The sequence below is a fragment of the Neofelis nebulosa genome, chromosome 9 (assembly GCF_028018385.1).
Source record: "Neofelis nebulosa isolate mNeoNeb1 chromosome 9, mNeoNeb1.pri, whole genome shotgun sequence".
Classification (NCBI taxonomy): Eukaryota; Metazoa; Chordata; class Mammalia; order Carnivora; family Felidae; genus Neofelis; species Neofelis nebulosa.
Window position 1 is genome coordinate 16,109,283 of NC_080790.1, and position 26,830 is coordinate 16,136,112.

At 54.8% G+C, this 26,830-nt stretch overlaps 1 protein-coding gene and 1 long non-coding RNA gene across 4 annotated transcripts in view; one reads left to right on the forward strand and one right to left on the reverse strand.

The window, feature by feature from the left end:
• Positions 1-1,478: 1,478 nt before the first annotated feature.
• LOC131484437 (uncharacterized) lies at positions 1,479-17,236 on the forward strand. 3 transcript variants are annotated; one of them, XR_009248248.1, is made up of 4 exons: positions 1,479-1,909; positions 2,744-2,955; positions 4,405-4,546; positions 8,044-17,236. It is a non-coding gene; the product is annotated as an uncharacterized LOC131484437 (long non-coding RNA). The 3 variants fall into 3 exon arrangements; XR_009248247.1 differs by having other exon boundaries at positions 1,483-1,909; positions 2,744-2,950; XR_009248249.1 differs by lacking the exon at positions 2,744-2,955.
• The window catches only part of HS1BP3 (HCLS1 binding protein 3), a 31,204-nt gene continuing 9,909 nt past the window's right edge, over positions 5,536-26,830 (reverse strand). Inside the window, exons 4-7 of the mRNA XM_058682634.1 lie at positions 24,878-25,097; positions 13,384-13,547; positions 12,396-12,510; positions 5,536-7,683 (exon numbers count right to left, since the gene is read on the reverse strand). Coding sequence (XP_058538617.1) covers positions 7,431-7,683; positions 12,396-12,510; positions 13,384-13,547; positions 24,878-25,097 — 752 coding nt within the window. The 3' untranslated portion in view covers positions 5,536-7,430. The remainder of the gene's footprint in view (positions 7,684-12,395; positions 12,511-13,383; positions 13,548-24,877; positions 25,098-26,830) is intronic.

The following is a 26,830-nucleotide window of genomic DNA, read 5'->3' on the forward strand; positions in this document are numbered from 1 at the left end:
TCTCACTCTCAGAGGAAGAGAAGGAGCACTTGAACCCCAGAATTGCTTGTTCTGCAATAAACAACTGAGTAACAGTGCTCAGAATTTTAAAGATTCACATAGAATGTGTACTAGGCATCAGACATTGATCAAAGAACTTTACAAACAGTAACTCATCTTCTTATAACTACCCTAATGAAGCAGGTGCGATTATTATCCCCATTTTACAGGTGAGGAAACCAAGGCCCAGAGAGAGTAGGTAACTGGCCCAGAGCCACACAGCCAGCAGGCAGGAGAGCAAAGAGCTGACCCATACTTTCAGCCACTGCACTCTGCTGCCGGTGGGGTGGTTTGCTTGTTTCATGTGCCAGTCATTAATTTCTAAAACCGTTTTATTGAGGTATAATTTAATTTAAAATTCATCCTTTTTATGTGTGCAATAAAATAATTTCAGTGGATTTATAGACCTGTGCAATCATTACAGCAAACCAATTTTAAAACATTTCCATCACCCCCCCAAAAGATCCTTTGTGTCTGTTTGCAGTCACTGTTTGTTTTGACCTCCAGCCTGAGGCAAATACTTATCTACTTTCTGTCTCTGAGGATTTGTCTCTTCTGGAAATTTCATAGAAATAGAATCATACACTCTGTGATCTTTAAAAAAATTTTTTTAAATGTTTATTTATTTTTGAGAGAGAGAGTACAAGCAAGGCAAGGGCAGAGAGGGGGAGACACAGGATCTAAAGCAGACTCCAGGCTCTGAGGTGTCAGCACAGAGTCCCATGCGGGGCTCGAACCCACAAACCTTGAGATCATGACTTGAGCCGAAGTTGGACGCTTAACCCACTGCCCACTCTGTGTCTTTTTGACCCTGGTAACTTTCACTCAGCCTGATGTTTTTGAGATTGAGTCACATTGTAACAGGTGTCAGCACTTTGTTTTTTACCGCTGGGTAATACTCCATTGCGTGTCTACCCCACGCAGACACACACGTTTTGCTTGTCCATTGGCAAGCTCATGGGCTTGTTGGTTGTTTCCACTGTTTGTGATGAATCAAGCTGCTGTTGTATACAAGTCTTTGTGGGGCCATAGATTTCCCTTTCCCTTTGGGTATATGCATGGAAGTAGAATTGTTAGATCATTGTGGTAAATTCATGGTCAACTTTGAAAAACCTGCCAAACTTTCACCAAGGTGCTGCAGAATTTTCCATTCCCATGCTGGTGGATTTTACAGTCTGCGAGGTCGGGGTTCCAATCCCAGGGCCACCCGTAAAACCCAACGAGCCTGATGAGAATCCCAGACCACCAGGCAGTAAAATGAGGCCCCCGGGCCACTAGTGGCTCAAGCAGAGCCTGTCTGCAGCTCCTGATGGTCGGAGAGACCATCGGCGGTGGCCGGGGGGGTGGGGGGGGGACCATCAGGAGGACAAGAGGTCAGTTGCTCTGCCGTCTACTCTGAAAGAATCACCTTCTGGGACCCACAGCACTTGCTGGGGGAAATCAGCAAAGTGGCTATTAAACCAAAAGGAAAAGCAGAAACGCATACGTGGGGAAGTCGAGAGAGGTCTCACAAAGGAAGAAAACCAACTGAAGAAAGCCCCCCGGGCAACCAGGGAGGCGGCCAGCAGCTCTCACGCTCTGGAGGCCGGTCCCCCCCGCCCCCACCCACCGTCAGCTTTGTCAGAGCCCCTTCCAGCTTCCTCAGAGGCCCTGTGAGAAGACGAAGGGGTGACGGCAGGAGGGCAGCCCGGCAGCCAGCTGCCTGGGAGAGTGTCTGGGCGTCCAGAGCCAGGGCGCTGAGCAGGAAGTGCCGTGGCCCCTCCAGGCCACCCTCTAGGAAGGGGACACAGCCCGCTGTTCCCCAGAACTGCTCTGAGCACCGCTGACTTTCCATTTTGTGCCACAGCTTGCTCCAGAGAGTCATCTTTTAGTAAGTTTTGAAGTTTCCCTATTTAATAATGACATGCAACTTTTGATCAGGAAGTTTGGGTGTTTCAGGTGGCAGCTGCCAATGAGAGTACTCTGCCCCTGGCACGTGGAGAGTGTCCAACAAAGACCCTTCCCTCCCTGCTCCCTCCCTGACACAGACAGGGAGGAGGTGACAGGGTACTGCTGAAATACCCACAGAGGCCACAGGATGGCACAGAGGCTGTGGCTTGGACAGGACAGGATGGGACAAGACAGGATGGGATGCTGCCTGCCTCACCTTGCCTCCAACACCCAATGGCTTAGAACAGGAAGTAATTTAGACCATTCTGGGCCTGCCACTGCCTCGGGGAAGGGGAGGCACGATGGCCCACAGGTGGGGGGGGGGGTGGGGCAGGGTCAGGCCACACCTTGGCCACGTGGGGAAGGACCTAGAGTTCCACATGTCACATGCCCAGTGTGTCCTGCTCCCACCTCTGGTTACAAGCGATGTACAAAGGCTGGGACGATTAGCTGCATGTTGATTCCAGCGTCTCCCAAACCTTCCATGGTAAGTATCAAATGGCACCCAACAGGCCCTCAGAGAAGGGCTTTGCCAGGCCCCAAAGATGCAGAAATCATCACTCTGTTATCGAGTAAGTCAGCCTGCTTTGAAGGTCCCAGTCCCTTAGTGACTGTACTGGGCAGAACAGCATCCTCCCCAAATTCACGTCCACCTGGAAGCCATGAACCACACCTTATTTGGAAACCAGGTCTTTGCAGATGTAATTAAGGTAACATGAGATCATACTGGGTTTTCTATACTGGGTCCTAATCCAGTGACTGGTGTCCTTACAAGACACAGACACAGAGATGACACAGAAAAGATGGCCACATGAAGACAGAGTTGGGAGGGATGCAGCGACAAGCCAAGAACTGCAAGGAGTGCCAGCAACCACCAGAATCTGGAAGCAGCAGGGAAGGATTCTCCCCTAGAGACTTCGGAGAGAGTGTGGCCCTGTCAACACCTTGATTTTGGATTTCCGGCCTCCAGAACTGGGAAAGAGTAAGGTCCTGTTGTTCAGAGCCGCTCAATTTGTGATACTTTCTTACAGCAGCCGGGAGAGCTGGGCTCAGGTTGAGAGCCGGGCTCAGGTTACACCAATGCTCCGGGCTGGCAGGTGTCAGAGAGGACAGGAGACGGGGAGGAGCCTGCACAGGATGAGCAAGGGGCCTCTTTCAGCTATGTCTGCTATTTGGGCAGGTGGCCCAAAGAACAGAACCGAGAGTCAGGGCTCAGCATGGCTCGTGGCAGATCCAGCTTTACCAGCTCATGTTTTTCCATCTTTGCGTCCTCCGTCGTGCCTGGGAAAGGTACTGTACCCCGGAGGTGCTCAGGCAATGTTCGTGGGGTCTCTCGCTCCCTGCGTCCCCTGAGCACCAGGCTGTGCCTCCTGCTTAGCCCTGGCTTCCCTCTCCTTCTCACTGATTGATGGCCTGATTGGCCAGTTGGGCTGGAGGGAGCTAACTCAGCTTTACTAAAAAACCAATTTAGAGGCTGCTATTTGCTGAGTTGTCAGAGAGACATCAGTGTCTCTGAAAGTTGTCAGTAGGGATTCCGCTTACTGAGGCCAGGGGCTCAGCCCATAAGCCCCACTCCAGAAGCTGTGGTTTTATCCTGAATGCCAACTGAGAAATGAAATCCTTCAGCTGTCTTTGGTGGCCGAGCCATGGAAAACAAGAGCCCGAGGTCAGCCACGAGAGGGATTAACACTGGAACTCCAGGTTATTCTCACTGTGCTGTTTCATTCACCATGTTGTATGGAGCACAGCACCTGCCATCTGTGCTCAGTGCCCAGGCTGGGCGCTGGGCACTGCGTGCTGGGCACTGGGCTGAGGGTGCCAGTGCCTCCTGACCACCCATCCAACAGCCTGCCATTTCCCATTAGCATCCAGCTCGTCCTGGGCAGGGGTCCCTCCGCGATGAGCTAGAGTCTGACCAGCCTATGGAATCTCCTTCAGCACGAAGAGGAAGTCAGTCTACCTGGCCCCGTCACTCGGCACTGTGGGCTACGGGGTGAGAGGGTGTCACACAGCTGAGCTAGACTGAAACCTAGACCCTTCCATGCCCAGAGCCGGATGGCTGATTTCTCTAAGGGTCCTTCATCAGTTATCCCCACCCCGAGGCCTCAGGGCATTGACAAGGAATGGTTTGGAGTGGTCAGAGTTTGCATCCAAAACTGGCCACTGAAAGGTCAGCCATTCAAAAAGCCTCTGAGTATTGACTGTGCCCGCTCTGGACAGCAAAGACCCAGCAGCACTGGGAGGCACCTGCTGCCTGGCCGGGGCCGCCTTGCCAGGGAGAGCAGCTCCACTGCCCTTCTCTTTTCCCCAGGATTTGCTCAGCTGGACAATCGGGGAGCCGGAGAACTGAACATGGTTTTCCACATGAGGCCTCCCTGCAGATTCCAGGGCAGAGACAAACCAAAGCTTAACGCTGGGTGTTTAATCTCCACACAGAGTGTATCAAGTGCCATCAAGGTGGCAGCTGGGCATTAAGGCCAGAGGGCCCCGAAGAGAGGCTGGACTTGTGCTGTCTTGATGCATCCAGTATGAGGACTTGAGCTGCAGGCAGCCCCCCCACCGTGCACGTGGAGGCCAGGTGAGTTCTAGACAGTCGTAGGGACGTGATCACGGGACACCAGAGCTCAGAAGGTGGGCACTTTCCAGTCAGCCCCATTGTATGGCCTGGCTGGGACAGGAGCTAGAATGGGGACTTTCCAGAAGAACTGAGCTCCTGGCTTCCTGAGAGGAACAATGCAGGAAGGGAGCAGGGCCCTTGCCACAGACAGCACATCCTGTCCGCAGGGCTCACAGGGGCTTCCTAACAAAGGCTGCTGCCCCAAACTTGACTTCTCGGTTTTCTCTGTACAGTGAGCTCTCGGCTGCGGGCTCTTGGCTGTGGGCTCCTTCTCAGAAGAGCCCAACTGTTTATTCCTGGGAGCCAAGACCACAATTCAAGCTTGGCTATGAGATCCAAAACCAAGCGGTATGGGGAGGCCAATGTTGGCCCACAGGCTGTCCCTGCTTGGGGTCTCCCTGGCTCCTGGGGACCCATATCTAGTTCTCCAGTCACTGTCAGTGTCACAGAGGAGGCTGCCCAGGACCTCTGGGGCCCAGGCACAAAGCAGCACTTCAGAATCTGAGCTCAGGCAGGAGTGTGGGGGCCAGGACAGGCTTGTGTATGGATAGAGGGGTTTATTTGGTAGGGCTGTGTGATACCAGAGAGTAAAGGGCCTAAGACCAGTCCAAGCCTGGGCCAGTCCCCACTCTAAGGAGATAGTAAGTCTGGAGAAGGGAAGGGTCTTCTTTCCAAACTGTTTCAAGAGTCTGGCTGGCCAGTGACTGACTCAATGACCCCTATAGGGCCTGGGCTTCTAGTCCCTCTGGCTCAGTTTACACAGTGGAATCTTCCCTCTGGCCTCAACTCGCCCTACCAGGCAGTAGCCTGGAGGGCTAAGTGGAGCTGTGGCAGACCCCAGGGTCCTTCAAGGACAGCTTCCCTTGAGCTCACTGTTAATAGATGCCCTCCCCCACATTGTTCCCCCTCAGCCCAGGCACAGAAAAAGACACCAGTAACAAATGTTGGAATGAGTCACTGACATGAACTTTATTGGATTACTGGGTGTCATCAATTCACCAGTAGGTCACAGACCCATGGTGGAGAACCAGCCACAGTTTGAGCATCATTACTGGGGACGTGCACATCTTCATGAGTGTCTAGGCAGCACCAGACACAGTGGACGAACCCACACCACCCATACCACAATGGCAGGTTCCATCTGTGACCCTTTCCAGTGGGCCAGCCCCCAAGGGCTCCAGGCACCTGCCAGCTGAGCCCTCTGCCCCTATGCCACAGCTGGTGGGAGGTGGTGGGTGGGGAGCTGGCACAGGAGAGGGAACAGAGAGGCAGCCCTCACATCGGCACTCACTCCTTCTGAAGCCTTCCGGGGTGGGGACATGGAGGTCTGGCAGTGAAAGGGAAGTGCAGCCACCAGGGCCAGCGCCGGGCCCTGGGGAGAGCGGCCTTGGAGGCCGGGTGAGGCCAGAGGAGAAGGCATTCAGCTCTCAGACCTCACAAGTCCCGATTTCCTGTCGCTCTGGCCCAGGCTGGGGGAGGGCAGTCTTCTCAGACTGGACAGCTGACAAGGGTGCCAGGGTGCATGAGACACAGCACAGGGCAGAGGGAGCGCTCCCCCCTCCCCCTGCCCTGCAGGACCAGGCACAGCGCAGAAGCAGGGTTCTAGAGACTCTGAAGGCAGCAAGAATCCAGCTTGGCCAGGTGGCCTCCCTCAGGGCTGGCTGTTGGCCCTGATCAGGAAAGCGTCTGGGGGCCTAGCCCCAAACCCCCTTCCAATGTCTCTGTCAAGCAGGAAAAGCCAAGGGACAACAGTGGTTGTGTTTCATTAAAAACTGTGTTTCGTTAAAAACTAGTTCTGGACACAAAGAATATATCAAAAAAGAGATTCTTTGCTCTATTAAAGATCATTCACTGAGAATTTCCTGAGAGCTGTGCCATGCGCAGACCCGCGTGCCGGGGTGTGGGGCATCCAGGAGAAGTCTAAGGCACTGGCCCTGCTCCGGCACAGGGCTCCTTCTCCCTGGAAAGGCGGCCCCGACTGCTGAAAGGCCAGTGAGCATGTCCAGATCTGGGGGACAGGGGAGGCCTGGCCGCATGTGCCACTGGACAGAGTGCTCGAAGTGGCAGCCAAGAGCGTCCTGCCGAGGCCCACTGGGAGTAGAACACCCCAGCTGCAGGCCCAGGCAGAGCGCTAGAGGATGCTATGACCATTCTGCTCAGAGTTGCAAAGCTGGATACTGGCCATGGGGCCAGAGGCCCCAAAAGGCCAATGTGTGGCCAGGCCTTCCCTGGGAAAGGAGGAGGGAGGGAGACCAGCAGCTTGTCAGGCTTGAGAGGCAGGGCTGGGCTTCAGGTCTCCCTCAAGTTGGAAACATGAGAAGTTTCCATGCTGCGTATTAGCACCTGGTGACCAGAGCCAGCCCAGGGTTGGGGACACCCTGCCCAACCAAGAGCTCTCCCAGGCACCCACTCAGCACCCATCCCCTGGGGACCTTCTCAGAGCCTACAGGTCCCCAGGAGCCATACATCCCAGGGACTCCACCCCCTCCCCCCAGGCTGGGCAGACCCTCCCTACTATGCAGTGGATACAGTTTCCTGGAGCCCCTCTGGTCACCCTTTATTATGGGGGCTGAGCTGGTTAGCTCTCCCTCTACAGCCACATGGCTGAGACAATTTGGGCTCCAATTCCTATGGTGACCTCTCTCTCTGTGCCCCACAGGGTTCTCTGACACTCTAGACAAAACAAAAAAGGAACAAGGTAGTAGTACAGGGGTCCTGTGACCTGGGCGGCCACCCCCCTCCCTTGGGAATACAGGTCCCACCCCAGCAGGGCATGTGCCCACCTCACCACATCCCTGCAGGGGAGAGGCTCTGACAGCCCAGGGCCAGCACAGGGGTGGGAGAGTCAGAAGAGGCTGGGGGTGGCCTGGCCAGGTGCATCATGGTCCCGGATATACTGCAAGATGTCCATCTCGTCCATGGCTTGAATCTGCTGCTGCTGCTTCCGCTGCTCTGCCACAGCCTCAGGCAGGCCCGCTTTGGGGGGCACAGCTGGCTTTCTGGGTAGCGCTGGCTTAGCTGCCACTGGTGGTCTGGACTTAGGCTGGGGCTTGGGCTCGGACCCCAGGTTCAGAATCTGGTCCAAGTCTTCTTCAACTCTAGGGAACCAGAGGGGAAAGCCCTGAATAGAATCTCCCGCAAAGGGAGCAAGGCCCAAGGCACCCCTGGGGACTGTGCCCAGGCCCCGCCCCAACCTGGCCTTCCCCTATCCTGCCCCCGGGGAGGACTGAGGGGAGGCTTCTCCTTCCCTGCAGCTGCACAACACAGCCGGAGCAGAGCCAGCCCCTTGGCGGCCTCTGAGCCTCCTTTTCACGTGGTCCCACTCTAGACGATGGCCCTGTAGGTGGCTTGTCCTTCAACCTCTCAAGAAATAATAGCAACAGCTGCCAGATACAGAGTGCCTGCTCTGTGCCAGGCACTTTGGACATATTGTCTTGTTTTATCCCCAAACCCTTTAGGGGCACGGCTGATCTCCACCCAGCAGATGTGGATGTTCAAGCCCCAGGAGGCCAAGCTACCCACCTGAGATGACAGCGTGTGACAGTGCCTGAGTCAGAACCAAGGCATCAGACTTCAGAAGCTGAGCCCTTATCTAGGCCAAGTTCAGCCAGAGAAAGAATAAATAAGGGGCTCTGACCACTGTGGGGTGGGGCTGCCCATCCATGGTGCCCACTGAGGGCCACACGGGTGCCAGATAGCCTACTGAGGGTTAGAGCCACCATGGCCCAGGACCTGACAGCCATCGCTGGGTGGGACTAAAGCCCGCAGCAGTGTGATGGTCACACAGGACCAACCCCAGGTACCAGATGGCAGTTAAGAAAAGTGCGCCACAACCTGGTCCTGCCCTCTTTGCCTGAGGGAGCTCCTGCTACCAGCTCCTGGTGGAGGAACTCACTTTCTGGAGACCAGATGCACAATGCAAGACCCATTCAATCCATGCACTACCTGCCCACCCATCCAATCAACATTGTGCTGAATACCTACTGCGGCCAGGCATTTCCACATTCGTTAACTCACTGAATAATCACAAGACACTGTTTGGTAGCAGGTATTAGCCCCATTTTCCAGATATGAAAGCTGAAGTACAGAGATAAAGGGCTTTGCTTGGGGCCCATGGCCAGCTTGTGAAGGAACAAGACTTGGCCTGGGGATGGGTGGGTCTCTTGGGTGTGTCTGCCCTCCTGGGGCACCAATGCAATGAAGCCCTCCCAGGTTGGTGTTTCTCCAGGGTGGAGGATCCCTCCTTACACTGAGGCCACAGGCCCCCAAGGCCTTTCAGGTGACACTTGCTGGATCTTTTGCCTCTAAGGACCTGACCCAGACCCCTCTTGCCTCCTCAGGGAGTCCTCTTTTCCCTTGGGACTCTGTGATAACCTCCACACACCTGTGTCCCCTCAGAATTCTCCCTGGGTCAGGCTCCAGGACACTTGCTGTCCACTCTTCTGTCCCTTGACAGATGACAGTCCCATCTGGGACACGGTGACTCAGAGAAGACCCAAAGCAAGAAGAACTGCAAGGCAAGTGACTGACAGGTCTCCTCCCCTCCCTGGGCCTCATTTCCCAATTGGTGAGGGGCTGGATGAGGTCATTTCAGGGACGCTCTCGCTTCTACAAGATGCTAAGAATGCCCTGACCAGTGCTTTCATACTCTCCTTTCGGCCGGGCAGAGGGAGGACAGCACACTGTCCTCCCGTTCCCAGGGGCACAGCAGCCTCTAGCCTGCCCTCTGGGGGAAGCTGTGCACTGTTCAGTCAGATCTGGAACCACAGCAGACCCGGGTTTGGGGAGGGGGGAGGGTCTGGTAACACTGTCCTGGGGGCTTTCACGGAGTTACATGGAAAATTCCCATTGAAATCCAAGGGCCGATGTTTGAATTCCTAAATGAGGGTTCCTGGCCCTTTACATGCTTCTTCAGCCACTGACCAGCAGAAATATCCAGACAGGTGCAGCCCACACCTGGGCCAAGTGTCTCAGGATATCTCAACAGGCCTCATTCGGCCAGGCCGGGGTCAGGGAGGGAGGGCATAGGTGTAGGAGGCAGAAGGCCCAGGTTGGGGTGGGGGGCTTGCATAGGCCACTTGGCTTCTCCGTGTTTCGGTGTCCTCATCTGTAGGATGGTGATGGTGGCACCACCCAGCAGGGCTGCAGAGCCACTGTGTACCCAGAAGCACAGCACTGCACCCACAGCACAGTCCCATCCTGCTCCTGCTACTCCTTCATCAGGGGCCTCCGGTCCGCTTCATCACCTCCACTTCCCTGGTCCTCAGTCTCCCCATCTGTAAATGGGATCCGGCTCAGACATCAGCAGGGCTACCAAGAGGCCTGTCTGAGCGTGGAGCGCCCGGCACAACCGTCCCCTGGAGGGGCTGCCTGCCAAGTACCAGCTGCCAAAGGAGCTCTGGGTCACCCTGCCTGCTTCCTGGGTCAGCCTCCCATGGTGGGGGACACACCCCGAAGGGAGAATTCAGAGATTCTGTGGATGGCAGACAAGTTGAGCAAAAGGTGTCCTCCCAGCCCAGACCCGGAGGGACCAGCCCAAGCCAGGCCTTCAAAGAGAGGCAGCTGTCCCGGGTTTGAGGTGATGCCAAGAAGTGTAACCCAAGGCAGGCAGCTCCTGACAACTTCAGCTCACACGTGCCCTGGCTCCCTGCAGGCAGCACCCTCCTGGGGCAGGTGCCGGTTCTTCCTGCATCTTCCACAGGAGGCTGGAGCCCAGGAAAAGCTCAGAGGGACTGAATTATCCATACCCTCAGAACCGATCAGAAGCTGCTCTGAGGTGGCAGTCACATTCGGGCGACAGGTGGCTGCAGGGGCACCCCTTTCCTCGTGGGCTCCCTGAGTCACAGCTAGAAATAGGTTCCACTAAGGCACGGTCCAGCTTTCTTCTCTTCCAGGCCCTGCTAGTGCAAGGTCAACCACGGAGAGGCTGTGGGGAGTTCTGAAGACCCCAGTCCCACCTCTCCTCCCCAGGCCCCTGCAGAGGACAGGCCTCGGTTAAAGACCACACCTGGAAGCCTCCCACTGGTGTGGCTGCACAGCAAGAGGGAACTGGGGGCTTATCCGCATCCTGCCGGGCGCGCCACTCCGTGACACTTCGTGCTAGCTGACGGCCGTGACAGAACGAATGGATGGGTGACACCATCAGTGAATGAATGAGGTTTAAGAAGTTTGCTATCAGGAACCCCGATCACTGCCTGGATAGTCACGGAGCCAGCACAAAGCAGAAGAAAACATGGCTCCCGCTCTCAAAAAGTGAGTTCTCTGTCACCAGACGTCTGGCAGAGTGAAGGCAGGGCTGCAGGACTCACGTTCTCTAAAGCAGTGGCTCCCAGAGTGCTCTGTGGGACGCCAAGAGACACCACAGAGGAAAAAGTCCCAGGGACCAACAAGAATGTGAAATGCTACATGGTGTTTCCCACTCATGCCCACAGAGTCCTGCTTAACACCGGTACTGCCCAGCTGTCTGGCCACAGAACTCCTCTGAAGGGAGCACGGAGTTCTGAAGAACATGGGTTGGGAAGTGCTGGTGTCATGGATTTAGAATAGGCTGTGCCAGGAAAGTCACACTGCAATGGCCTCCCTGGGTCACGCGGGGTACCGGAGATGGCAGAGCCTCCCTGGGCAGGACACACTCAGCAGGGCCCTGCCACCCTTCCTGGGGCTGACTCTAGTGCTCTGCTTCCTTGTGCCTCAGTTTCTCCTCTGAAGATGTAACGACCCCAGCTTCTCCCAGCCTGTCAGGGTTGTCAGGGGTGAGGACACAGGATGACAGTGAACAGATGCCAGGGGCCATGGGGAGATGTACAGACAAGAGGCCTTCGCTGTGACTCAGGTTTGGTGGGCATTCACGGGGCTAACAGCCCGAGACTGCTAACGAGGGTGCAGATGACAGCCTTCCGGAACCACATGCCCCGGCTCCATGTAACCGTTCTTGGAAAGAGACGGCTCGGCTTCCTATAAATTGCCGAGCACAGCCGCGTTCTGGGGGGCACAGGTGACCCAACAGAGACGCACAATACCAGGCATGCTCGGAAGCCCAGGGAGAGCTGCTGGCCCAGGGTGGGAGGCAGATCTCTCAGCCTCTCCTCCAAGTACTTAGAGAGTCCTTGGAAGGAACAGGGAGGACAGGGCATGGGCGGTATGCTGGATTCCGATCCTGGCTCTGTCCCTGGGGAGCTGTGGCCTTGGGCCAGTCACCTTTCCCACACTCTATTCTCTAAAATGGAGATAAGAGCACCTATGTCGGGGGCTGGAGGACTGACTGAGGCAGCGTGCAAAGTCCAGCACACTGATGCCTGGCACACACTCTGGAAGGAGGAGCCCCCCATGGAACAGACTAAGCCTCGCTTTCTTTGGAGACCTGCTGATGGGACCCTGCCGGGTCCGGCCACTGTCCAGCACATCTGTGCTCCCTCCCTCTGGGAGAGCTGCGAGCTACCAAGAGTCCGTTTGACTTGTTCCCAAACCTATTTATGCCAGCTACACTTGCTCTTGCGACTACCTAATTTGATTATTCTTCACATAAACTTTTTAAGTATGAGTGTGAAAAGGAAAAGAAAAAGACTTGCATTCATGAAGTCCTTTCTGGAACTTGCTGAGCTGCCCTGGGCTGCTGACCACCCCCACCCCCTGCCCCAACCCCTGCCACTGCCCCCTGGCCGGCGCCCATTCATAGGCTCCTGCCTCTGATGAGCCAAGACTGCCTTCCTTGGAGGCCGAAGCTGGTGAGATGCTCCCACACTGAGATGGGTCCCTGGCTCTGTCCAGGTACTCTCAGAGCAGGCAGAGCACCGCTGGGGGCAGGTGGTACCTGAACAGCTCCGGGTGGGGCGTGGGCCCTCCACTCATATGGGTGGCAGGCAGCAGCAAGGGGTCACCCAGGGGGACAGCGCCGCCGAGATCAGGATCTTCAAACAACTTCAGGGCTGTGGGGAAGGCAGGAGCAGAGTGGTCAGAGGAAGTCCTGGCCCATCCTCAGCTGCCAGAGGGGGACAGGGTGGAGATGGCTTGGCCCAGCCAGAAGACAGTGAGCAAGGGACAAGGCAGAGCACAGAAGAACCAGAGGAATGGGCCCAGGTGGGGGCAGGAAGGGAGCAAGGGACAGGTGCTCAGAGGCTGCCCTACAATTGTCAGGGGATGTCCGGTCTCCTGTGGGAGTCCTGAGGCCAGGACTGTGTCTTTCTCATCCATGTGTTCTCAGGCTCAGCAGAGCCTGGCCCCAGTGGGTGGTCACCAAGTGCTGGCTGCATCAATGGGGAGCATCTACTCTCCACCCTGAATGAGAAGCTGGGTGTGATGAGGAAAGATCAGACCTATGGACAAATACAGAAGTTCCCAGGCCACTCGGCTTTCCCCTTTCCAGTTCTGCACAGGACCCTCCCGTGGGGTGTATGCAGGCAACACAAAATCTCTCATCATAATCCAAATTGTACAGAGTCACAGCACAGCTAGGGTGGCTGTGTCTACTTTCCAGCCAGTGGCCACACCTGGGCCCAGAATGACAAAGATGCTTTTGCACCAATCACAACCCATACTTCTCAAGTGATAAAGATGACCACCCTCCTCTTCCACAGGATGAGGACAATAAACATACAGCCCTGGAATGTTCTGGGCTATGGGGACACAAAGTGCAAGGCTAGATTTCTCCAGCAGAAAATCTCCATAAGCTGAGTCTGTACCATGTTGAAACAGGACAACGAGGAGATTTCCATCATGCTCCCGTGTGGTAGGTCCAAAGCCATTGACAGAGGCTGGCTGGGTCACCAAGAGGAATGGGAACACCCAGAGGCTCTACTTACGGTCCTTGAGGGGCATGTCCTCTGCGGGGCCCTTGGGGGAGGAGAGCTTCGGAGCTGGGCCAAAGAGCCCCTCCTCAGGGTCCACCTCCTCATCAAAGATGGTGAGTCGGGGTGAGGGTTTGGGCTTCATGGCTACTTCTGGGCGTTTCTTGGGCTTCTTGGAGCTAGGGAATCAGACACAGCTCTAGGTTAGGACTTCTCATGAGAGCCCCAATGGTCAGCAGGTGGCCTGGTCAGAGACTGGGTGAGTTTGAGCTCGTGTCAAGAAGGAACTTTCCAGTGCCCTGACAGTGGAGACATGAGACCCTGCTACTGGAAGTGGCTGAGCCCTGTGCCCCAGGAACCACTGATGTCAGGATGTGTGGGAGGAGCAGGTGAGTGAGTGAGCCAGCAGACTGCCAGACAACTCCCAGCCCTGAAGGGCTACCCAGGACTCAGGCCTGTATGCATGGTCACAGGTCAGAGAGGCTGCTCTCCTTCTGGAGGCTGTGGGGGTCAATGCCCATAATGCTCCCAGGGGCCAGGCTCGGAGTCACTGCACAACCCCTTGGAAAGGGGGCTGGACACAGACCTCAGGGCCTGGACCCGGGGAACAGCAGAAAGCAGCCTTGGTAAATGCTCCCTCGTTTCCTCCACACACACACAATCTGCTGGGTGTTGGAGGGCAGGGTGCTCAGAGGCGACCATCCACACGCTCTGGATGTGGACTTCTGGTAGAATCTCAGGCTCCAGCTGAGATGGGAGAAGCTATGAAAGCTGCAAACGCACCTGCTGGAGGCTCCCACACCCAGGACGGAGCACACCTACATGCTCAGTGCCGAGGCCCCCTCATGGTCTTGTGCTCTCGGCCCCTCAAGGTGTCCCAGGAGCAGGAAGGAGATTCAGGATAGGGTGAGGATAAGGGGCTCGGTCCTACTGCTCTTTGGGAGAAAGTGGCACAGGTCAAGGACAAGATGGAGAGCAGAGACTCAGCAGCAGGGCTGTGCCCCACGTGCCCCAGTCCCTGCTCTCTCTCCATCCAGGGCACATCCAGACAGGCTCATGTCACAGGCCACCTGGGACTCGTCTCTGCTCTGGCACCACCCCAGGCTCTGCTTGTGGTGCTGGGCAAGGTGAAAGGGGCCTGGCCTCTTCCCTCCTCACAGCAAATACTTCCCAGAAAACTTCAGGCATGCCATGGCACACACCTTGAAGGGCCAGTTCAGCTTTAATGACCCCTGGGAAGTGGGTACCAAAGACAGGCCATGCCCCTCGTGGCAGGCCAGCCAGAGACAGCTCTAGCTGAGACCTGCTGAGTCAGAACCCTGGGGCCAGCCCAGGAAGCTGTGTTGGAGGTTCTGTGGAGCCTAGGGCCTGTGGGCTCTGCCCCACTGCTTCCCTCAATCACCTGACAGCCACCCCTGAGCTGGCCCTGCTCCTGGATCCTGTGCCCCATCCGCACCTGACCAGGAAGGGCAGGGCTGAGGCCTTGCCCCCTGCGGCACTGCCCGCAGGTCCGCCCTGCTCAGAAACTAGCAGGCCCTGAAACAGCTCCTTAGGAAAGCAAGCCCAAATCCTCCTCCAGCACACAGGCCCCCAACGGCACAGGGGAAAGAAGCCTCCCGTGGACCAGAAACCAGAGGGAACATGGAAAGAAGGGGACTGTCTGAAGAACAAAGCAAGTGCGAGAGAACAATCGTGACTGATTACGTCTGGAGAAGGCCTGCAGATTTCAACAATTTCCCTCCTTACACCTACTTCTGGTTCTGAGAGCACAAACTAGGCCTGACTTTCCTGCTATGTTCGTTTTCCTCTCAGATTGGATGAATGTTCTTGTCTTTTCTTCCTGAAGACATTTCCGATCTTTCGCTGCCTTGAACTGAAATTAACTGAATCTGTGGCACATACGACTGTTCAGCTGGGGACCATCTGTATTCCACCCCGTTATTCCACACGGGCCATCGGTCTGTCTCCCCAACTCTCCCCAACAGTGTCCAGGGGAGACAGTGAATAAGGAGGAAATATGGAGCTTTGACAGCTGAAAGCCCCAGGGGCCTGCCCTCACTGGCTCCCAAACTTTAGTCTCTGGGACCTACAATGTGCCCGGTCCAGAGCAGACACTCAATAATATTGGCTGAGAGAATGGAAGGATGGATGGAGGGATGGAAGCAAGGAAGGAAGGAAGGAAGGAAGGAAGGAAGGAAGGAAGGGGAAAGAGGACAAATGAATAGATGGATGGACACACTGGTGACAGTATAGCTCTTATTCAGACTTATTTCTGCCTACTCCCCCAGGAGGAGTGGAAAGAGTGAAGAGAGGTGGTTCCCAGCACCAGTCTGAGACAGAGATATAAGCTTCACTCTTCCAGAGCTGGCAGGCAGGTCAGCTGGTCTCCTCATCTGCCCTCAGCCACCCTGTAAGCAGCTCAGGCATTCACTCCGAGTGCCCTCTGTGACCCAGCACTGGCTAGACACCTCCCTTGTGCAAGATCCTGGGCAGGGCAGTTAGACCTGCCACGGTCCCCAGAAGCTCACAGCTAAAAATTGGAGATATATAAACCAATCATGACCACACAGAGCAACAGTTCCAGAACACGCAGAGCACAGAGGAAGGAGCCCACCCAGCTCAGGGGGTTCCCAGAGGAGGCGAGGCGAGGCGATGTAGATGTGGACCCAGGCAGAGGGAATGAGGCCTCCAGCTGTGGGGGGTCTGCCAGGGGCATGACTCAGGCATGACTATGAACCAGGTCCCCACGGCAGCTTGGCTCGTGATCCACGAAAACGATCAGTCTTGGCCTGGGGGAGTGCCGCAGTGTGACGAGGAGACAGGGTCAGGGAGAACATCAGAAGGCAAAAGCGCTCCTAGAAAATGTGGACCGTGAGGTGATCAGTGGGCAGAAGGGGCGTATCCAGAATGATACCAGATTTCTGACTTCTGGGACAGGGTCAGGAATGTCATGTGTGAGGTGAGTCTCCAAGCCGGGTTTCTTCCTTCGCTCACAGATCGCGTGGGCGCGGACTCAAGCTGTACACACGGGCCATGGCCCCCGCCCCCCACCATCCCTGCTCTGCCCCTGCTCCTCCTGCGTCCACCCGGTTGTCTGCGGGATGTACCTCCCCACTGTGCTGTGCCCACCAGCCCTGCCTCTGCACCCACACGGTAAAGGATGCCCCGCCTGTCCTTTCACCAGTTTAGTCTCCTGTCACCAGGGATGGGGCAATGGGGCAACTGGGCCCTGAGCAGAGAGGTGTGCCATACACAGACCTGCTCCTGCCTTCCTGGCGGGCACAAAGGAGGTCACCTGAACTTGTGCAGGCTCTGGCGCAGCACGAGTGGCGGGAGGTGGGGGGCAGGCTCCCTGGATGGGTGCAGGCATGGGGAAGCACATTCCTGTAGCATGCAGGCATGTGCGTGGACAGACATCAGCTCTCCTGCACTGCGTGCCTGATGGAAGACAGATGTCCAGACCAGGCCGCACTCTGCGGGCGGACGTGGTGCAAACGTGAGACGGAGGTGGCAGACGCTGAGGCTGACGGCCCTGCTCACGTGGCTCAGGCAGTTCTGGTGACAGTGACAGACGCATGACAGTAGCCTCCCCTCTGGCCACTAAGGGGGCCTGTGTCCATGTTCCCGGATGCACCTGCCCCCCCGGCAGACCACCAATGGGCACCAGCTGCCCAGGATCTGCATCACTTGAGTTACAGGAGCATCTCCTGGACTAAACAGAAGGCCCTTCTGAAGCCTAGACTCACAGACAACATGACTTACCTTCAAAGCCAGGGTGACACTTAACCAAATAAGGAAATTAATCTCCTCTCCAGTCATACAATTTTCCTGCTTTCAAATAAAGCATTTTTCATTTTTTAATTTTAAATTCAGTTTCTATTGCATTTAGAATAGAATGCCAATAAATACACTTTTGTGAAGCTTATTCCGGGACAATGCTATTTGCAGCAGCACCAGGTCTTGGGGCTTCCACAGTGGCCCGATCATCAGGGCAGTGCAGGTCACCGAGGAGAGGCTGTCACCCCACGAACCGGACAGGCGTCCCCCAGACAGGAGCTTCAGGGAAGCGCTGGATGAGAAAGCTGTGCTCCAGGCAGAGAACAGTCCTGTGAAAATGCTAAGGTGAAGGAGGAGAGTCTGAGGGGAAGTTGGGGCCACAGCCTAAAAGGTTTGGGGAAGATTCTGGCCTTTCTGTTCCTGGGGAGGAGCACTGGAGGGGGTGGGGGGATGCAAGGGAACCCATGTTCGGCCTCAGGCCAGTCATTTCACTTCCCTCGTCTGTTTCCTTGTCTGTTAAATGGGAACGAGGAATGCTCTGGAAGCTGGGTGTGGAGCCCATGTGCAGGCTGGCCCAGGGCACAGCAGAAGCCTGTGATCATAGGTGCACTTGATACTGTCCAAGGTCACGTCATGTTTCGGCCCAAAAGACTTCATTCTAGGCCCTAAAAAGTAAACAGGGCCTGCCTGGTAAACACCCATCATTTGCTGTAACCCCAGAGTCACCCTCAAGGATCTGTTTCTCAACAGCCATAGCCTGACTGTCCAGGCCACTGGCCCCACCTGGCGGACCAGGACTTCAGTGACTCCCCCTTCCTTCTGGACTTGTGCGTGAGGACATTCCTCCTTTATGCACTGGGGCCAAACACTGTCCCTCACTCACCATGGCACCCACACCACTGGCTGCACCCAGTGGAAAGCAAGGACCCAGCTCTGGCCACACCCAAAACGGCCCTGCAAGACTGAATATACAAATGGGCAGCCAGCAGAGCATACGGAAGACGGAACTTTGTCCCACCACCTGCAGCGACCAGCCCAGGAGACCAAACCCCCAACCACCCGCCCAGCATGCAGGATGCCCCTTTTCTAGTTAGCAGCCTCCCCTGCCAACAGCCTCCAGTCGGGGCACACCTGTGCCTTCTCTTTTCCCACCAAGAATCGCTCCTACTCCCAGCGTGCCTTTGAGCCTCTGCTAAATGCAGTCCTGGTGGTGGACCCCTCCTTTGCTATGGCCAGTTCTGAATCAAGGCCCTTGCCTGGTCTCACCTGGGAGGCCTTGGTTTATTCCCACATCCCCGACGACACCCCAAATGTTGACATGACCAGTGGGGCCTGGCAGTCCCTGCAACTGAGCAACCCCATCACCCCTAACACCCAACATGGAGAACGCGTGGACAAGGGTCGTGAGGCTGGCACCCTGGCACGGACTCAGTCTCAGGCTGGGGGTAATGGGTGAATTCCTGGGCCAGCGGTCAGGGGGCTGGAGCTCCCACCAGGAAGGTACATGGCTGTGTGGTCTTGGCTCCTCAGTAAGATCCACGAATAAACAGTGGATTTGCCTTCAAGTCCCTCACAGTTTAAAGGCTCTGTTTTTTTTTTTTTTAAGGTTTTATTTATTTTGAGAGACAAAGCAAGTAGGGGAGGGGCAGAGAGAAGGAGAGAGACAGAACACCAAGCAGGTTCCAGACAGCAGGCTCCGGACTGTCAGCATGAAGCCTGATGTGTGGCTTGAACCCACGAACCATGAGATCATGACCTGAGCCAAAACCAAGAGTCAAACACTTAAGCAACCGAGCCACCGGGGCGCCCCAAAGGCTCTGTCGTTTTAGTGCTCTTACTTGGAGGCTGCCACAAGAGTTCCAGGCAGCCTGAGGCAGGGGAATGACAGGCATGAGCTCTCAAGGTTCCATCCCCAGGGAGTCAAGCAACCATTCAATTCCATCAAGGACAGCCAATCAAGCCTCTGGCTCGAGACCAAGGCTGCGGGAGGCATCCCTCTAACCTGGCTGCAGCAAGTCTGACAGGCTGTACCAGGTGACCTGGCATTGAGGTAAGTGCTGATGTTTGCGTAACACAACAGGAAGTGGAAAGGCTGCCTTTAGTTCAGCTTACACAAACCAGCACAAAGCAAATCTGAAATACTGATAACATTGTACCGGGGTAATTTCTTGTACTTCTCATTTTATTCTTCCTGTCACTGGGACTTTGTCTTTAATTTATAAAAACAGAAACTGCCCAGTGCCCTCCAGCTGGTAAAGGGGCACCTCTGGGCTTTGAACCTGGCACCGTCTGCTTCTGATTCTGCTCTGGGGTGTCCGCACATCCAGCTTTCCCAGTGGCTTTCAAACCATGCTCTAAGAGGCCCGGACCTTCTGCAGAGCCACTCAGGGCCATGTGCGAGGTGAGCTGAGGCTAAGGGGGCAGAGATCCAGTCTCCCTCTAGTCCTGTCCCAACCAGGCCAACCCTACCTCACTCTGTTTTATATATATCGAGGCTCTGTAGGAGACTTCTCTTGAACTGAAATTTTTGCTACTGAAGGAAAAAAGGGAAGCACTGTCACATGGTGCACTCAGCCCAGACCGCGCACCGACCCGGATGGGGAAATGGACGCAGTGCTGCTCTCACGGGGGACGTGCTGCAATCGATCAGTGGGACGGCTCCAGGGTGCAGCTGGGGGTGGCTGTCACCATGCTCCTCATTGATTTTGGTTCTGGGCCAGGCCGCGGCTGAGTGCTGTCTGCTGAGGTACAGGACAAGGCCCCACTGTGACCAGGAACAACTGCCCTCTGGCAGGTGGTGGGTGACAGGAGAGAAAGCCTGAGAGCTGGAAAGGGCGGGGGACTGAGGGCAGCAGGATGGACCCCTGAACTCACCCTTCTGGAAGCCCCAGCAGATGGCAGAACCGTGGCTGGAGGGCCTGCTGCTCCTGCGTCGTTTCCTTCCCACCATATCCAAGACTGTCATCAACTTTGGTTTCTGGGGCTTCTCAAACATGAACTTCCCTGTGAATCACCTAAAGGGCTCCTTAAAGCCCAGGTCTGAGGGCGCTTCTCACAAGCTCCAGGGCGAGACTCCCAGCGGGGCCTGCTGTCCTAGGCAGGGGCCAGAACATTAAAGGGATCCCAGGCCTGTGAGTGAGGTGGCCGAGGAGAAGCAGCTTCTGAGGTACCTCACCAGGTACGGCTGGGGCCACCTGCATAGCCCCTCCACAGCCCACCTTGGAGGACATCTCACTTCCAAATCTCAGACCTAGTTTCTCAGATGGAGGAGTCTGCTAACCTTATTGTGGTTTATTTTGTAATTTATATGTGTATTAAATCATCACGTTGCACATCTTAGGCTCATACAATGTTATGTGCCAATTAGGTCTCAATAAAGCTGGGGCACAAATAAGTAAATCCCCAACTAGAGCAAATCTGGGGGTACCAGGCAGTGCACTAGGAGGTTTTCAAAACCACAGAGTCATCCCAGAGGAAGGACTTTATCCAAATACAAGGAGTAGAACATTTTTATACTAAGACACGTATGATTCTTCTATGAAGATAAGGCAAAATTTGTATAAATAATTATGACAAAATATGTGATTCACTCCAAAAAAAAACGTCCAGCTTCACCACTTGAGCCACGCCCAGTGCAGTGGGGGCTGGCTCCCCCTCCTGTGAGCAGAGAGCGGGAAGCCTGGCCTTAAGAGAAGGCATGTTCATGCAGGAACCAGCCTGTCCCTTGGGGAGCTGAGGGTCCTCAGGGACCTGGGGCTGTAGGGGGGCTCACTGGGCACTGGAGGAAGAGATGAGAGGGAGAGGACCTCTCGGATGAGCAGGGTTTAGAAAAGCAAAAACGCCTTCCCAACAGAGAGGGATTAAGTCCCTAAAGAATTCTACATAACCGAGTAGCACAACTGAGGCCCCTGGGCAGAAGCTTCCAGGGCCTTGCTCTGGGGCAGTTATTTGGGAGGAAAAACTCCATACGTGATAAACTTCCTCACTGCCTGTAACAGCAAAAATGTACGGAAACCACCACAATGCCTCAGGCAGGCCTGGCAAAGCCATGTGCAGGGCATTGACCCAACAGACTAGCACAGGATTAAGAATGTAGAAACCTACTTGCTGATCTGGAAAGACCCAGTACATATGCTGGAAAAAAAAAAAAAAAGAGCAAATTATAGAGCGGTGCACACAACATCACCCCATTCTGGTATTAAAAATGTATATCCAAAAGCTATACCTCCATGGCAAAAGGCCTTTTTGCTGTTTTCAATTTTTCTGTACTAATCTGTATTATTCAAGTTACAATTAAAAATGGTTTTATCAGAATGTTTCCAGCGGAAGGCAGAACTATTACAGTAGAACTCCACCTTTCGCAAATGTGTGAAGTCTCTACAATAGAGTTAAACATGAAAATGACGCAGGACATGGAAAGCGACTGTGAGAGAATCCACCGTGAAAAGCACAGCATAAAAGGCATGTGTGCTGTGCATGTAGCGATGTGGGTCACGCGGGGACACAAATGCCCAAAACCCTGTGAGCAGCAGGAGAGCGGCAGAGTTGTGATGGGCTGAGTGAAAGCTCTTTCTATCTTTAAGCAGTTTCTACTGGTGTACCAACTAGTCTTTTCCCTAATCAAAATCAGGTTTAAGAGACAAAGAAAAGCCCGGGCAGTCCCTGCACAGGGCTTTGTGCTGGCGACCTCCCCCCCTTCCGGCAGCCCTGTGGTGGAGCGACAGCGCCCCACCGGGTCCAAGGCAGGAAGGACTCACGCCTGTCACCTGGAAACGTGGCTGCTCCGGAAAGCCAGGCCCAGATGGGCACTGGGGGTGGGGGTTGGTGCACATCTGGGACAGCGGGTGCTGCATCTGCAGAGGAACTGAGGGCAGGGTGGGGGATGTACATGCAAAGCGTAAGTCTGCAAAAACCAGAATGCTCCCCACTAAAGGGCAGGGGGGACAGCACTGTGCAAGAGTCAACAGGCCCACCTGGGTGCCCTCGCAGAGGCCAAGGTGGACGCCTGAGTTCAAGGTGGGGCTCTGCCACATACCTATGAGGCTCAGCCAAGTGTCTGCTCAACTCTCCTCAGTTTTCCCATCTATGGATAATCCCAGGCCCTGCCCACCTCCCAGACTGCAGAATGACTGGAACCGAGGGACACTGCATGCAAACAGAGGGCACTGAGTCCTGACTCTGCCTTTTGTGGTTGCATGAATCTGGATGAGCTACTTGTCTCCGAACTTCAGCTTACACACACACACAAACACACACACACACACACACACACACACACACACACACACACACACACAAAAACACACAGAGCCTGATGCCTCTACTGGCTTCCTAGAGTACCATTTCCCAAACCAGACCCACACAGGTCCTGAGAGCAAGGTGGTGTGTCATGACCTTTAAAAAAAAACAACAACAACAACAGAAATAGGAGTATCTATTCACGAGAATGGGAATCAGTTCTTGGCATTTACCAAGCTATCAAAAAATGTTAGTTTTTACTTTTCCTGATGGGACCAACAGAACTGACCACTGTCACACCAGTCATTAAAGGAAAAATTAGCAGGAGGTCTTATTAGACCTCTGGCATCCCTTTCAGATGCTAAGCTTTCCCAGGATTCAGAAATCAGCACCCCCCACCCCTGCCACCCCCGAGTGCAGAGCTGGGGACAGTGCTGGGGGCGGGGGTGGGGGTGGGGAGGGGGTGATCCCAGATGGCTGACACATCTCCCGACAATCTGCTACTGAAATAAGTAGAAAATTCAGGGCGGCCCCTGCCAACCCCAAAGAGCATTTTCCTACCCAAAAAAGGAGCCGCTTTGCTAAGCATGACCCTCAGCCAAAGGCTGGCGCAAACCACTGAAGTCCTTCTCCGTTTGGCTTTACGTGTGGTTACTCAGAACAACAGAGAGCATGAGTTCAAACAAAGCCTTATCTTTACCAAAATAAAGCCCAAGAAGGGCCTGCAGGTTGTGCAAGGCTGATAAGGAGTGCCTATTACAAACTGCTCCCCAAATAACCTCACTGCCTCTTCCACAGGGCCGCTGATCCCTCATCCAGGTCAAGGTGGCCATGGAGGGCCAGGGGGACCTGACTCCTGGGCACCAAGGCGCTGCCTGACTTCCAGCTCTGGTGCCGTGTCTCCCAGAGCACCAGATCTTTCCCAAGAGTGAACCTTGTCCCCTGTAGGCTGGTCTCACGGGGGCCCTGCAGCCACCCCTCTTGTGTGTGCCCAGCCTCACATCCCCTCCAGGAGAGGAAAGCTGGCGGATGGCGGGCAGAGTTTTCTGGACTGTGATTTTCATGTCATTTAAGTGGAACTTGCCTCTCCCTAATTTCTGGAACAGGACCTGCGAGACGGGCCTCCCTTGTCTGTTGGCTGAACTTCAATCTCTCATCAGGGCAGAGGGAGTGTGGCTGCGGGTCTGCGGCTGGCTCTGCGGAGGTGCTGGAGCAGCAAACTGGCACCATGAGAAGGGCGGTCACCACAAGAGCCCTAAAGAGAGGTGCTGGCAGTGCTCTATTTTCACTGCAGGAAACTGACAAGGGTAAACTGCCAGGGATACACGCTGGCAAGTGGCAGAGCCAGGATTCAAGCCCAAGCAGTCTAGTCCACACCACAGTCCGGGGCCCTGAACTGGATGTGAATCCCAGTACCATTATTTACCAGCTGTCTGGCCTTGTGCATGGCACTAGGTCTCTGTGGGCTTCTGTTTCTTTAATCTGTAAAATGTCCCACTTTACAGCATCTGCTTGCAGGCAGGGCATCAATGAGGCACAGTATGTGAAGTGCAAAGTACAAAGCCCAGTGTGTGGTAGGTGCTCAGAAACACCTAGGAGTTCCCACCTTGCTTCTCGCAGGTTTGGGCCAAGCAGCGGTGAGGGCCCTCGAGTGGCTGAGTCTGTCTGCTTGGGAGGCCCTTCCCACACACCTCAGCCTGTGCCCATCAGACAGGCCTTGGGAACAGATGTCTCTCTGGGCTCATCCTGCCTGTGGTCCCCTACTCCCAGCACAGGGTGGTCCTGCAGTGGGGGCTTGGGAGCAGCTCAGTGACTGGCTAAAGCAGTCAGAGGGCCAGGAAAGGAGAAGGAATCAGATGACAGAATCAGGACACTAAGGGACCACCAAGACCGCAGCTGGCTTACCTCTTCTTCTCCAGCCAGCATATGTATGTATGCACCTGTGTGCATGTATGTGCATGTAAAGGGGACACAGCTGACTGGCTAGGGGACCCCAGGGCTCACTCTACCTTCTTCATCACACAGTCAGCACCCTGAGGGTTATCAGTCTCCTCCACCCATGTAACTCACAGGCCTTATAACCGCCTTGGGGGAGGCAGGGCCAAGGTAAACACCCCTGCTTTAAGAACAATGAAACGCAGCCCAGGGAGCTCCAATCACATGCCACAAGTCACAGGCTCAGTGGTGACCTGGGTGGAGACCCGGGGGCTCTTGGGCTGCTGAGGTGGGGTGTCAGGGGTCGGGACTCCCAAGACTCAATGCGGAGCTGGAGATCAGGGGCCCGCCCTGGGGCCAGGGAGAAGGCAATGCCTGAGCCTAGCTCTAAGAATAGGCATGTCAAGAGTGAGTAGAGAGCCAGTTCCCTGAGCACCCCAGGTACATGGGGTGATGATCCAGAGAGACAGGTTTTCTCAGACTCTCGGGACAGAGGATGAGAAGAGCCATCACCAGGAACAAGCCAGAAGAAGGGCCCATCTAGGATGGGGAGACCTACCGCATGATGCCCAGAGGGTCCAGTGCCTCTTCCTCTTCCTCCTCAGAGGATTTCCCTGCATCCTGACCCTGCAGGCCTGGGATGGGTAGACCCTCATCCTCCGCTTGGTCCTGCTGCTTGAAGAAGTCGAAAGCCTCCCCGTCGTCCTGGGCCTGGTTGTGTGCCTCCAGGACAGAGGCATCTCTGCTGGTGAGGTCCGCAGCCCCCGGGGATCTGGTGCCTGTGGAAGGAGACAGAAGAGGGCACCTGACACCCATGGCAGGGAATGAAGAGGCATCGCATCACACCCAAGCTCCTGTGCCAGGACCTGAGCTGGGGGCTTTCTACAGCACCCTGGGACCAGGGTTGTGGGTCTGAGTGGACAAGGGGCAGCCTGGGCTCTGAGCCCCTGCTGCAGCCTGTCGGGGGTGACGCGCCCCAGCGAAGCCTGGAGTGGAGTGGTTACAGGGAGGAGCCGAGGAACAGGTTGGCATCAGCAGCGGCCGAACCTGCATGCCCTGGCTAAGGGCCGGACAAGCCAGCCAGCGTGCATTTGCGGGGCGTATCACGGAGCTCTGTAATCCAGTGAAGATCTGCTCCAAGGGTCTGGGCACTTAGACTATGAGCCCAAGGAGTGCACAGTGAGCTTGCGGAAGATTTAGCACAAACTGTTAATGGTTCTATTACAAACTGGCTTACATCAGCGCTTCTCAAAGCATCCACTGACGGATGTCCATGATGTGGTAACAAGGAAAGGGAGAGCAAGCATCCGGAAAGTTCCATAGCAGCTTGACACTGTCACGACATCCAAGCATGGGATTTTTGTTATTTGTGAAAATATCTGTCTGTGACAGATTGGGAATATAAGAGCTAGTCCTTCCCCACAGATGGGTTGAGAAATGGGTTTAGACCACTTGTTCATCTATACCTAAACAGCCACTGAGCGGTAGATCTTTGAAAGCAGTTCCTTCTTAAAAAATATCATTCTTAAGTAACGAACTTACAGAACGCGTGGCACGTAGGGTATGAATATGTATACAAGAGTAATATGTGTTGGGGCGCCTGGGTGGCGCAGTCGGTTAAGCGTCCGACTTCAGCCAGGTCACGATCTCGCAGTCCGTGAGTTCGAGCCCCGCATCAGGCTCTGGGCTGATGGCTCGGAGCCTGGAGCCTGTTTCCGATTCTGTGTCTCCCTCTCTCTCTGCCCCTCCCCCGTTCATGCTCTGTCTCTCTCTGTCCCAAAAATAAATAAAAAACGTTGAAAAAAAAATTAAAAAAAAAAAAAAAAAGAGTAATATGTGTTATTGTAATAAGTAAAACTAAGCAGTAATGATACACTGCCTTATGTTATGCTTTGCTATTGATTTATTAGGACAAACGTGAAAATACCATTCAAAATGTCACGAACCTTCAATTTCATGTAACAGGCATCACGTAAAAAGCATTTTACAGGTAGGGGTGCCTGGGTGGCTCAGTTGGTTAAGCCTCTGACTTAGGCTCACGTCATGATCTCACAGTTCGTGGGTTTGAGCCCCGCGTCGGGCTCTGTGCTAACAGCTCAGAGCTGGGAGCCTGCTTTGGATTTTGTGTCTCCCTCTCTCTCTACCCATCCCTTGCTCATGCTCTGTCTCTCTCTCTAAAAAACAACAAATAAACATTAAGAAAAATTTTTTTAAAAAAGCATTTTTCAAGTATGGATTTATTTAAATATTGTAAAAATCTCAAGTGAGAGATCCTGTTTGCACCTGCACTTTACAGATGAAGAAACTGAGGCACAGAAAGGCTAGGAAAGTCAGATCACCTTATCCTGCTTCTCCATAACAGAGGGGGCAAGGAGATCGGGAGTTCCCCCCAATTATGGATCAGCTGGAGTTCCCATCTCACAGTCAACACAGCCCATTGGGAGGTAAACAGATTGTGATCTCATAGCAAACAACCCGGGGCCCACAAGCCCATGTAGGGGGGATGGAAAAG